This window comes from Crocuta crocuta, unplaced genomic scaffold, assembly GCF_008692635.1.
Source record: "Crocuta crocuta isolate KB4526 unplaced genomic scaffold, BGI_CrCroc_1.0 scaffold231, whole genome shotgun sequence".
Lineage (NCBI taxonomy): Eukaryota > Metazoa > Chordata > Mammalia > Carnivora > Hyaenidae > Crocuta > Crocuta crocuta.
Window position 1 is genome coordinate 4440381 of NW_027528357.1, and position 13883 is coordinate 4454263.

At 40.3% G+C, this 13883-nt stretch overlaps 1 protein-coding gene across 3 annotated transcripts in view; it reads right to left on the reverse strand.

The window, feature by feature from the left end:
- Positions 1–13883, reverse strand: part of MAPRE2 (microtubule associated protein RP/EB family member 2) — a 158970-nt gene that overhangs the window by 63612 nt on the left and 81475 nt on the right. For all 3 annotated transcript variants that reach the window (XM_077753813.1, XM_077753812.1, XM_077753811.1), the window contains one exon: positions 1628–1755. In XM_077753813.1, coding sequence (XP_077609939.1) covers positions 1628–1748 — 121 coding nt within the window. In that variant the 5' untranslated portion in view covers positions 1749–1755. The remainder of the gene's footprint in view (positions 1–1627; positions 1756–13883) is intronic.

Genomic DNA, 13883 nt, shown 5'->3' on the forward strand with positions numbered 1-13883 from the left:
AGGTGTCATCAAGCCACACTTGATAGCAAGGTAGCTACACCCGGTTGTAAAATGCATACCGATGCTTTAAGATAAGTGCACAAGAATCTTTCAAAAATTCTGCTTAAAATTTTGCATTTGCCTTATTAGAAATCTGAAAGATCTGCAAAGAAATTACATACATTGCTCAAACATCTATTACGACCCTATCTAAAAATCCTAAATGGCCCCTCATTGTATTTGCTAGCAAACCTCTCCCCGGTCATTAGTGAGAAAGCTGTTCATGTGCTCCTTTACCACCTAACTCCTTCCTTCTGGTCTCTTTTCTTGATAACCAACCCCATTCCCCTTATCCACGTGTGCATACACCCGCTCGGAGAGTTAAGACCCATTTCTGTCTTTGCCCCTGGCAGTTGCAAACTGATTTTCATTCCCCCTAAAAGGAGCATTTCTGAGGAAACAGTTATGTGCCAGGTCTGTGGAGAAATGGAACCACAAACAATGACAAGGTTGAAGGGATCTGGGTGATTAACAAGGGAACTGCTAACATAAAACTCTGAGCTTTTCCTCAGCAAGTCAAAAGCAAAACCCACTAGGAAAGACAGGATCTGTTTTTCTGCTGCACGGATAACACTGCACCAGCTAAACCTGCTGATACCATTTTCATGCCAGAGCCAGAGAGGAAATCTCTTACCTGTTAAGTTCACAAGTAGAATACACTTCCTATTTCCAAAGTGTTACTTTACATGTTTTTATAACATGCTCTTGCTTTATCATCCAAGTTAAATCTTACTTATTTTTTCTTAAATTCGACACGTATTCCCCGCAGACCTACTTCATACCACGCATGGTGCCACCTCAGGAATGTGACGAAGAATAAAACACAGTCCTGTCCTTAAGGACTCCTGGTCCCTTCAGGGGAGTGGGAGCTGGACCTTCTGACAGCGTGGTTAAGTGTACTCTGGAAGAGTGGGCACAGTGTTTTCGGGAGATCTGGGAAACCCTTCAGCAGGGCGGCAACTGAGTTGGATTTTAAAGTGTGAATGAGATGTTAACACAAATGAAGAGAAGAAGAAAGACCTTCTCAGCAAAAGAAGCATGAAAACAAGTTACGGGATTCGAAAGGCCGTCTGTAGGGAACAAAGAGTATGTTGTGGGACTGAGGCACCGGGGGGCAGGCAGGATGGCGGGGGGCGGGTGGTGTAGATGTAGAAACTGCAGAGACAGGATGCAGCAAGAACACAAAGGACTTCATCAGTCATGCAAAAGAATGAATTTTATCTCGTAGGAAGGACAACGTGGTGTCTGGAAGATTTTTAAAAGAAGGGATTATAAGCCAACTTGTGTTTTAGGAATACATGCGTGGTGGCTGACAGGATGACAGGGAAGAGGCTAAAAGACCCATGAGAAGGCATTACAGAAGCCATTCGTAATATGCACTGAGGCGGCTCTATGCTCTTAGATGCCCAGTATCATCCCCCATACACATTTCTTAGTTATATCTGAGTTTTCCCCCCTTTAATTATGTATCAGTACTGATAAATATTCTCCCCATCCAAGATGTATCATCTGTGGTTCATAAACTAATATTCCACAGGATAGCAGTAAACATTTAGGTGAACACATGCTTAATAAAATAATCTCTTACCTGAACAGAGCTGTTCCACTTTTGTGTAGTTTAACGATACTATGTCATTAACCCATGCGATGATGTCATGTCTGCTCATAGTCTCTTGGGTTATCGAGGTAGAATACACATTGACCGCCATTCCCCAACTAGAAAAAGACAAAAGGAAAAAATTAACTCCAGAACATAAAAGACACCCATTTCAAGGTCAGGTACCCTGGCCCAGACCCTAAAAAGGTCTGCTTTGGCTGAGCCTTTTCTCTTCTACATGTCTGTTATGATACCGCTAAATTTCATGTGTTGTTATGCAGTACTATCTCACACCTCCCTCCCCTGGACTCCCATGTCTTTTAGGTTCTGAGATACCGATTTTTCTCATGTAATTTAAAGTCTCATTTTCATCCTTAAATCTATGTGTGGTATTAAAAAGTCATCTGGCCCCTAATGGTGTGCACTACAGTCACCTTTATCTTTATACACAACTTCATGGTACTTTCATTACAAGCATTTGCAACCGGTGCCTCCTTGTGCTCTCCTCTTTGGAGATGTAAACGGGAGCTCCACTGTATCCAGTTGGTCAGGCTAAAAATGTAACGCCCATTCTTGCCTCCTACCTTTCCCTCACATCCAATCCACCAGCAAATTCTACTGGCTCTACTTTCCAAGTATTTTCAAACTTCAGTCACTGCTCACCTGATGTTTGGCAACAGTCTTTTCATTGGCCTCCCAACTTGTACCCTTGCCCCCTCACCACGTGTTCTCAACACAGCAGCCAGAGTGATCCTACTGGCAAAAATCAGATGCCTTCTCTTAATTTAAAACCCTCCAGGGGCTACTGGGTGGCTCAGTCAGTTGAGTGTCCAACTCTTGATTTCAGCTCAGGTCATGATCCCAGGGTCATGGGATGGAGTCACACATCAGGCTCCTTTCTGAGCGTGGAGCCTACTTAAGATTCTCTCTCTCCCTCTCCCCCACTTGTGTGCTCTCTAAAAAATTGGAAAAAAAAACTTCCAATCCTTGCTCATCTCACAGTACAATCCTAAATTCTTCCCAAGCTTTACACGGCTTTCTATATTCTGCTCTCGGCTACCCTCCCTCACTTTACTCCATCCAGACCAGCCTCGTGACTGTGGCTTGGACACTTTCAACTCACTTCCCCTTCAGGGCTTTTGCATTTGCTGTTGCTTCAGCTAGGACCATTCCCCAGTTTTGAGGTGCACTCTCCCTCATTTCTTTCAGGCTCCCCTCAATGCCATTTCATCAAGGAGGATTCATTGTTATCTCCTGTTCTTTTTCTCTATTCATAGACACACAGGACATAAGCTCCATGGGGAAGGGATTTTGTCCATTTTATTCTTTGTATATACCCCTGGTGTCTAGTTCAGTTCAGACACAGAGTAGGCTTTCAATAAAATTGCCGAAGGCAAGTATGTACTCCTCTGCTGCCCCCACCCCACGTAACACAAGCAGGGCAGTAGGTAAGCTACAAGCTTTTTTTGCTGTGCCTGGGTGCTCAGTCTGTTAAGCGTCCGACTTCGGCTCAGGTCATGATCTCATGGTTCGTGGGTTCGAGCCCCGCGTCGGGCTCTGTGCTGACAGCTAGCTCAGAGCCTGGAGCCTGTTTCAGATTCTGTGTCTCCCTCTCTCTCTGACCCTCCCCTGCTCACGCTGTCTTTCTCTCTCTCTGAAATAAATATTTTTTTTAAAAAAAGCTATAAGCTTTTTAAAAATCAGCTTTAGAGAAAACCCACTTCAGAAACAGGCTTCATATAGGTTTCATTAGAAAAAAGAAATCCTTGCCTGGCACTCTCTAAGCTATGGACAAAGCCTTCACAAAAAGTATAAAAACATCTGAACAATTTGAAAGATATGTACTACCTAACTGCATAAGTCTTTCCTTTATGAAACTGAGTAAGAAGACTTTGTTAATATACTCCTCTGACCATTTCATGATACCGACTTCCCCAACTTTTCATCAGAGTGGCATATACAGAAACGGTTTTGTTCAAAATATTTTTTATCTATAGTTCTGAGTAATTGGTTTCCCTTTTGTAAATTAATAAACTATTTGTTTTAGAGCTGTTCACCGCAAAATCCAATGGAAGTACAGACTTTTCCCATATTACCCCACCACTCGTCCCCACACACAACCTCCCCCACTATCAACATCCATATCAGTTGGTATATTTATTACAATCAATGAACCTACACTGATACATCAGTATCACCCGAAGTGCATAGTTTACATTAGGGTTCACTCTTGGTGTCCTATATTCTATGGGTTGTCACACAATATGACGTGTATCCACTACTGTACTGTCACACAGAGTAGTTTTCCTGCTCTAAAAATCCTCTACTCTGCTGATTCATACCTTCCTCCCACCAATCCCTGGCAACCACTGAACTTTTTACTGTTTCCATAGTTTTGCCTTTCCCAGAAAGTCATACAGCTGGAATCATACAGCATGTAGCCTTTTCAGATTGGCTTCTTTCACTTAGTCATGTGCATTTAAGGTTCCTCCATGTCTTTTCATGGCTTGACAGCTCATCTCTTTTTAGTTCTTTTACACTCTGTGAATGTATCGCTCACTAACTGACGGGCATCTTGGTTGCTCCCAAATTTTGGCAATTATGAATACAGCTGCTACAGACACCCATGTGCAGGTTTTTGTGTGGACATAAATTTTCAATTCATTTGGGTAAATACCAAAAAGTTCTATTGATAGATTATATGATAAGAATATGTTTACTTTTATAAGAAATTGCTAAAATGTCTTCCAAAATGGCTGTACCCATTTTGCATTCCCACCAGCAATCAATGAGAGTTCCTGTTGCAGCATGTCTTCAGCAGCATTGGTGTTGTCAGTGTTTTAGAGTATGGCCATTCTAATAGATGTACACTAGTAAAACAAAAAAAAAAAAAAACATTTTTNAGAGAGAGACAGCGTAAGCAGGGGAGGGTCAGAGAAAGAGGGAGTCACAGACTCTGAAACAGGCTCCAGGCTCTGAGCTGGCAGTCAGCACAGAGCCCGACGCGGGGCTCGAACCCACGAACCGCAAGATCATGACCTAAGCGAAAGTCGGACGCTTAACTGACTAAGCCACCCAGGCGGCACCCCCCCAAAATTTTTTTAAAAAATATTTTAACCTGGTTGAAACTTTGTGATTTTACTAGTTCTGTGCAACATGTAACACTTAACATGGCTTTATGTAAAATGTGTGTATGAACTTTTATTTGGAAAATTTTTATATATATAAAACTTATTTTGGAAGTTTTTTGATACATGTGGAAGTAGAGAGAACAGAGTAACAAACCAGTTGTATTCACTTCTTGGCTTCAACAGTTACCAACATTAGCCAAGTCTACTCCATCTAAGCTACAGTCAATACTCTTCACCCCAAAGCCTATCCTCCATTCCCCAAGCCAGTCTATTTTGAAGTAAATGCCAAACATCTTATCATTTTGCATACGAGGACTTCAGTATGTGTCTCTAAAAGGACATTTGAAAACACTTCGAATAGCATTATCATATCTCAAAGTAAAAATAATTTCTTAATATCAAATATGCATTGTAATATCTTATAATTTTTTCAGTTTGTTTGAATGTGGACTTAACTAAGATTCATACATTGTGATTCATTGATATGTACTTTAAATTTCTTTTATCTATAGATCTCTTCTCCATTTCATATACATATATATGTACTTTATATATACACACACACACATATATATAAACTGTATATTTTGTTGAAGGAATTAGGTTGTCTTGTACAGTTTCCAAAATCTGGATTTTACTCACTGCATGCCATTGCTGTCGTCTGACATATTCCTCTGTTCCTTATATTCCTATAAATGGGTCATTTGATCTGGAGGCCAGATATGATTCAAGTTCTAATTGGGGGTTTGGACGCAGGACTTCTTAATTGCAGTGTTTGAACTTCCATCAGGAGGCACATAATGTCTGACTCCTTTTGGGATACTGTTAGCTATTAATGATATTTGTTTAGAGACTTCAAAGTAATATTCTGTTATTCATTTTTTATTTATTACCTAGCATAACTCTACAAAGAAAAATTTCCCCTCCGAGGTACTGGGCATATTAACAAAGACAGAACAGATGCCTGATTCACTTTATTGACTATTTTTTCAAAACAATGAGGTAGTTCTCTAATAGTCTCCAAACATGACTAATGAGGTTTCAAATTTTGAAGTATAATTATGAACTCCTAGCAAGTAGGTTTCAATCCATGTTTCAACCCACCAGTGTATGTCTTTCCTGATGTAAGCTGGTAAGAACTTACTCAAGCTGGTTTGAGTTCTGCTGACAAGGCCCTGGGAGTCTCTGACAACTTCCTTGCTTTCTGGGATGACAAAATGTTCCAGGCCCAACTTGGACATTTCTCGCCTTAGACCTAAAACCAGTATTTCTCCAAGGGTTCCTTATTTCTTTAGTCACAAATGGTATTCAGAGATAAATAATATTTTTAAGCATGGTGATATAGGACAGAAAAATCTCATTTTACACAAAAATCTATATATTTACAAAAGGCTTATATTTGGACTGCTTATTAAGTCTACAGCAATAAAGATCTGCTTTCTACTTGCAGGGCTAAATAAAGATTTTATTTTTAAATATAAATATTCACCCATCCCCAGAAGCACCCTCATCTCTAAAATTCTCTTCCCCTGAAGCCATTAAACACACACACACACACACACACACATACACACACACACACACACACACACACAAACCCAAAACCTCATGATACTGGCATTTCAGATAATGTGACCATTGTATTGCTTTTCCACAACATATGAAAGGTTTTTGAGTTTCTGGTTAATAAGGTGTGCTGTTTTAGTCTATCATTTATTAAACAAAACCATTTGCTTTTAATACCTAGTCAATTTTGTATGACCATGTAAATTATATAAAACCTTAGTAGAGATAATTCAAAATTTAGAACATTTTGAACTGCTTAATCTTCTTTTACTGGTATAACTTTTGGCAGTTGATGTATGTTTCTGATGGTTTTTTCTTTAGGCAGTACTGAAAAGCTTTTGCTTTACTATGCAATGTATTGTTGCAGGATGAGGCATCGAGGCCCAGAACTGTGCTAGATGACATCCAGCCAAATTGGGATTAAATTTTTTGTCCAGATGATTTAAAAAACAACTAACCAAACAAGAGAGAAACAGTCAGTCGGGTCTGTGGTTTAGATAGATAATCCACATGCAAGTGAGTGGAGGTGTTCTGTGGTTTCCTAACAGAAATGTGCAACAAAGGAACAGGCAGCTATGAGAAGAGGGAAGCAAGTCATTCATTTGCTAGAAGTTCTGTCAATGATTCCTATTCTCCTCTGGGTGATTATTGATAACATTCACCTAAGGGGAGTAATCTTTCAATAGCTAAATAAACATTCAGCTCACAAAGGCAAGTAAAGCACTATGTACCTTGAAAGAGTTCATTAGGAAGACCAGATAAACAATGAAATAGCACCCGATTTTTCCTTTAGAAAAACTGTTAGTTACTAAACTCAGCACTCTAACCTCTATCCATCCCCTCTCTAAACAACACAGCTGCAGTCCCCAGAAACAACACACCCCACCCCCAATGGTAAGAGTAATCTGCATTAGGGGACCTGTGGGAAAAGCAGAATGGAGGGCAGACCAAGAGTAAGGGTGAGTAAAGGAGGGTTAATCTTTCCTTCCTTCTTTTTATTTTTTTAAAAGTAAGCTCTACACCCAATGTGGGGTCTGAACTCATGATCCCAAGATCAAGTGTCACATGCTCTACCAACTCAGAAAGCCAGATGCTCCTATTTTCTTAGGTTTTCTAAAATAAAACAATGATAATGCACTAAAGAAATAGATTTCCATACCTACTTCAAACTAATAGCAATGGAACCATACAGATAATTTGTATTTACAATCTGTGCTGAGTAAAATATTCTTAACTACCTTCCTCCAAATGTCACCAACATACTGACAATTCATTTCACTTTGTGGTTGTCTTTTGCTCCCTTTATTAGTTCCCCATCCAAACGTGCAAAGCCTTCTGATTTTTGAGGGAGAATGCTGGGCCAGACCCCCTCTCTGCAGAGGGACTGGTGCTCTTCCTAACCTCTAGTAAGTCAGGTGGCGCCAAAGCACAAAAAGAATTCCATTCCTGCTTTGCCATACATGCTTTTCTCTTCCCAATTCCTTGAGCTCCCTCTTTGTCTACAGGTGCAACTTCAACATATTCAAGCCTAATTTTTTCAAGTGACCACACAGTTCACAGAAGCAAATTGATCTTTTTCCAGGTGTTAAACTCAGGGCTGGTAAGAGTATATTTAATGGTCTTAGCTTTTCTGTGGACACATTCTAAAATCCTAATATTTCATTATAATTTTTTAGCTGCCAATCTAGATTAAAATATAAAAGTACCAGCTCCTGATTATTCAGAAATGTTTGAATAACACAAGAAATTTTTCTATCATTTTAAAACGATTTCATGCTCTCATTTTGATCCTTGAAAGAATCCTGTGAGGAAAGCAGGGCAGGAATTATGGACTTCGCTGAAAAATGTGGATACCTAGTCTTTTTGAAGGTAGGAAAATTAAAATAATTCATACAAGACATTGATGAAAGATGTTCATGGATCAGAATAATACTGTTAAGATGCCCATACTACCCAAAGCAATCTATAGGTTCAATGCAATTCCAATGGCATTTTTTATAGAACTAGAACATAAAAAATTGTATGGATCCACAGAAGACCCCCAAAAGCCAAAGCAATCTTGAGAGATAAGAATAAAGCCAGAGGTCTCATGCTCCCTGATTCCATTAAAAAATTTTTTTAAATGTTTATTTATTCTTAAGAGAGAGAGAGACAGAGACAGAGCATGAGTGGGGGAGGGGCAGAGTGAAAGAGAGACACAGAATCAAAGCAGGCTCCATCAGCACAGAGCCCATTGTGGAGCTCGTACCCACAAGTTGTGAGATCATGACCTGAGTCAAAGTTGGACGCTCAACCTACTAAGCTGCCCAGGTACCCCTCATGCCCCCTGACTTCAAACTATATTACAAAGCTATATTAATCCAAACAGAATACTACTGGTATAAAACAGACACACAGGGGTGCCTGGGTGGCTCAGTTGATTGAGCGTCCAACTTTGGTCCACGTTATGATCTCACAGGTTGTTGAGTTTGAGCCCCACATTGGGCTCGCTGCTATTAGCGCAGAGTCCACTTAGGATCCTCTGCTCATGCTCTCTTAAAAATAAACATTTAAAAAATTAAAAAAAAATTTTTTTTAATGTTTTTATTTATTTGTGAGAGAGAGAGAGAGAGAGAGAGAGAGACAGCGTTGGAGGGTCAGAGAGAGAGGGAGATACAGAATCTGAAGTAGACTCCAGGCTCTGAGCTAGCTGTCAGCACAGAGTCTGACACAGGGCTACCACGAACTGTGAGATCACGACCTCAGCTGAAGTCGGACGCTTAAACTACTGAACCACCCAGGCACCCCTAAAAATTTCTTTTTTAAATATTTTTATTTCTAGGAGAGAGAGAGAGAGAGAGACAGCGTGAGCAGGGGAGGGCAGAGAGAGAGGGAGATACAGACTCTGAAATAGGCTCCAGGCTCCGAGCTGGCAGTCAGCACAGAGCACGACGCGGGGCTCGAACCCACAAACCACGAGATCATGACCTAAGTGAAAGTCGGACGCTTAACCGACTAAGCCACCCAGGCGCCCCTAAAATTTTTTTTTTTAATATTTTTTTTTTCTAAATGTTTTATTTATTTCTAGGAGAGAGAGAGAGAGAGAGAGACAGCGTGAACAGGGGAGGGTCAGAGAGAGAGGGAGTCACAGACTGAAACAGGCTCCAGGCTCTGAGCTGGCAGTCAGCACAGAGCCCGACGCGGGGCTCAAACCCACGAACCGCGAGATCATGACCTAAGCGAAAGTCGGACGCTTAACCGACTAAGCCACCCAGGCGCCCCTCTAAAATTTTTTTTTAAAAGACACACAAAGCAATGGAACAGAATAGGGAGCCCAGAAATAAACCTACACATATATGTAAGATCAATTAATTTAAGACAAAGGAGGTAAGAATATACAACAGGGAAAGACCATCTCTTCCATGAAATGGTGATAGGAAAACTGGACAGCTACCTGCAAATAAAACTTGGACCACTACCTAACCCATATGCAAACATGAACTTAAAATGGATTACAGAGTTCAATATAGGATGTAAAAGCATAAAACTCCTAGAAGAGAACAGGTGGTAAGTTTGTTGCTCTTAACATTGTGGTTTTTTTTTTTTTCCTTCTTCTCCAGATGTGACTCCAAAGACCAGGACCACAAAAGCAATGATAGCTGAGTGTGACTACATGGAACTAAAAAGGTGCTGCACAACAAAGCAAACCATCAACGAAATGAAAAGGCAATTTACTGAATGGGAGAAGACATCTGTAAATGATTTAACTAATAAGGGGTTAATATCCAAAATATATCAAAAACTTCTACAACTCAGTAACAACAAACTAATCCAATTAAAAAATGGACAGAGGAACTGAATAGACATTTTTTCCCCAGGACATAGAGATGACCAACAGGCACACAAAAAGGTACTCAATCTTTCTGACGATGCCCATCATGAATCATCAGGGGAATGAAAATCAAAACCATGATAAGAGATCACTGCACACCTGTTAGGATGGCCAGCATCATAAAGACAAGAAATAACAAGTGTTGATGAGGATGTGGAGAAAAGGGATCCACACACACTGTCGGTGGGAATCAATTGGCACAGCCACCATGGAAAATACTATGGAGTTCCTCAAAAAAATAAAAATAGAACTATCTTGTGATCCAGCAATTCCACCTCTGGGTGTTTATCCAAAGAGTAAAAAATACTAATTTGAAAAGACATATGCACCCCTATTTCACTGCAACATTACTTATAATAGCCCAGACAGGGGACAAGCTACGTGTCCATGAAGATAAAGACGTGATACACACATACACGTACACACCAGAGCTACTTAGCCACAAAAAAGGAAATCTTGTCATTTGAGACTCTGAGAGTTTTACCTTAATCAGACAGAAAAGACAACTATTTTCATTTAAGTGTGAGTGACAAATGATTTCACTTATAAGAAAACAAAACCCAGACTCCTAGAGTGAATACAGTGGCAATTGCTAGACGGGAAAGAAGGGTCACCTGTGAAATGGGCCAAGGGGTCAGGAGGTACAAATTTCCAGTTATAAGTTCTGGGGATGTAATATACAGCATGGGGAATACAAATAATATTGTACTAACTTTGTATAGTGACAGATATTAACTAGACATTGTGATCAGTTCCAAATCTACACAAATGTCAAATCACTACATTGTACACTTGAAATGAGTAGAATACTGCATGTCAATTACATTTCAATTTTAAAAAATTCAAAATAAGTTTTAAGAGATTTTTTTATGTAATCTCTATACCCTACGTGGGGCTCACACCTACAACTCTGAGTTCAAGAGTTACATGGTCCACCAACCGACCCAGCCAGGTGCCCTTCAAAATACTAATTTTAAGTTTACTAATTTCCTAAGACTCAGTCAAGAAAAATAAATGGCTAATAAAGGTAAGTAATACCAAATTCTACAGAGTAAAGTGAATGCACTGTGCAAGGTTTATTCTGTTTGGATCTTCAGCATGTCTTTCACACAGAAACAATTTATTCTTCTATAACCTGCAATCTGGTCTCTGGGCCATAAACACTTCTCTCTGTGCCATCCTTGCAGAAAAGGAAGTCAAAGCATTGCCCTCTACTTTGTGGCTTTCAGTCATATTTTTAACCAGATCACTGTGTGTCTAAAATCTGGTAAGTACAGCACCACTGAAAGTAGATAAAGGACAATTCTGAAGCATGATGGTCTCTGGGCCACCATAGTTTGACATGGCATTTAAATTTTAAAATGAATTTGTGTTCACTGTTCTACCTAAAAATAAACCAATAATCACAATGTTAATACACAGTTTTCATGATATCTGGATGGTCTTTCTGAAAAGCTGGCTATAAATCTATTTTGCCATCAGGAGAAAGACAAACATACAGAAAAACAGAAATCCCTGTGTACCTCCAGCAGGCAAAGTCACGGTTCTGACTTGTCCATGGATAGTGACTTCAGAAAAAAGACAGCCTCAGCCTGGGGCCAATGTGTTGATTTTGTGTCTGTATTCAACAAGTGGTGGCGGGCAGGGGAGAGGTACAGCCAGTCTATGCTTTGCAGCAGTTATTCAACCATATAAAATAGAAAGTGCATTTCTGCTTACCGAGACCAACGGAATTTTATGGGACAGACTTGAGTTTGCCTACTGAGCAAAGCCTGGATGAAGACTTGGCAAGCCCCACACCATGGAAATCAAAGCATGAATTCTATCACCTTCCCAGTCACAGGCCCCTGAAACTCATTACAAAATATCCTACAATTTTGTTGTCCAAGAACAAATTTGACAAGGTTTGTGAATTATTCCAGACAAGCGTCTCCCTAAAATTTGACAAATACAGAAGATGTCCTCTAACATCATGTGTGGCCCTTAAGTGAAATTATTTCTTCCATAATTCATTTTGTCTCTCGGCCCCACCCTAACCCTTACAAATAAATCACAGCCATACGTGGGGGGTGGGGGTGGGAGGCAGCTACTTCTCATTTCCTCCCTTCACACATGGACTGATCACTCCTTTTTGAAGGAAATACTGTTTCTTTGGGCAAGGCTCAGGATAAGCCAGGTGTCCCAGGATCCTGGCTCTGGTCCTGTTTTGGGTGTGCGGCTATAAGGAGAAGAGTTTGAGGAATTAATTTGGGGAAGGAAGCATGTGGAACTTATTTTGATTTTGATTTCTTCCCCCTACAACTAACATCTGAGTCTGCCAGGCTTCCCAAGTTTAGCCGCGACCATCTGCAGAAGAGCAGCCCTCTCTAAAGGGTTGACTACTGTCTGCTGCTCTGTGAGGAGGCTCTATTTGGCTTAGATTGAACCCAAACCCATTCCAAAGCAGAACCATTAGAATACCTTCCTGACATAAGTTACCTTCTTTATGCCACTCCCTAAAGGAGTCGGAATGCAATTGGTAACTTCGCCTTCAACATAAAAGGTTCTGAAAATTGAACCCACGCTATGCCAATACATTCCATTCACACATTTTATACTGACATCTGACAGCTATACCCATATTTGTGACTGTCTTCTCTCTCATAACAATCTCTATTTTCAACATGCTCCCCCATCACTGGGAGAATATACCTCTACTAGTATATTCTAGTAAATATGCAGCTAAACATATGCAATTCACCCTTCGCCTGATTTCACATAAATGAAAACAAAGAGCAGCCTGGAAAAGAGGTACAAAGAATAATGGGGATTTTTCTTTCACCTAAGAAACTTACTGGAGTTTGAGCACATAAGGATTTCTGAAGCCCTTATAATAATCCACACCCCAAGCGGTTTCTTCACTCATGCTTAAAGAGATCACAGCTTCACAGGAAGCCATGTCCTGCTGATCAAGCATTAATGTTCCTTTCAAAGTGTCTCAGATGTTGTTTGTACCGTGTCTCCATACAACATGCCAAGGGGGAAGAAACACCTGTGAGCCAGGAGAACACCTTTTTTTTTTTAAACATTTTTTTTAACATTTACTTATTTTTGATAGATCAAGTATGAGCGAGGGAAGGGCAGAGAGAGAGGGAGACACAGAACGTGAAGTGGGCTCCAGGCTCTGAACTGTCAGCACAAAGCCCAACGTGGGGCTTGAACTCACAAACCGTGAGATCATGACTTGAGCCCAAGTCGGACGCTTAACCAACTAAGCCACCCAGGCACCCTAAGAACACCTCTTCTGTACCAATCATTGGACTTATACTTGGTCCAGGTCAAGGCCTCACTTTTAGTTCCAATCTCACACTAAGATTGGAACTAAAGGTCTGTCAGTTTTTAAGGTCTGTCAAGGCTGGCCTATTCCTACTTACCAGGTAAAGGGTGGGCGGAGGAGTAGGACATTTCAAATATACCTGCACGCACAGCTTTTGATTCAGAAATAATTGTGTCATGTTAACAAAAATGCCCATTTTGCAAATACTTCAAAGCTTTAACAAATATCATAAACATTTACAAAGAGATTTAGCCAATCACTGGTATAACACTGCATATTTCCTTCTCTTACAAGTGGCATAGTTCTAAAATAACCTGTAAATAGTCTGAAAATACTAAGCCAAAGGAATAAATCCCGAAGGTT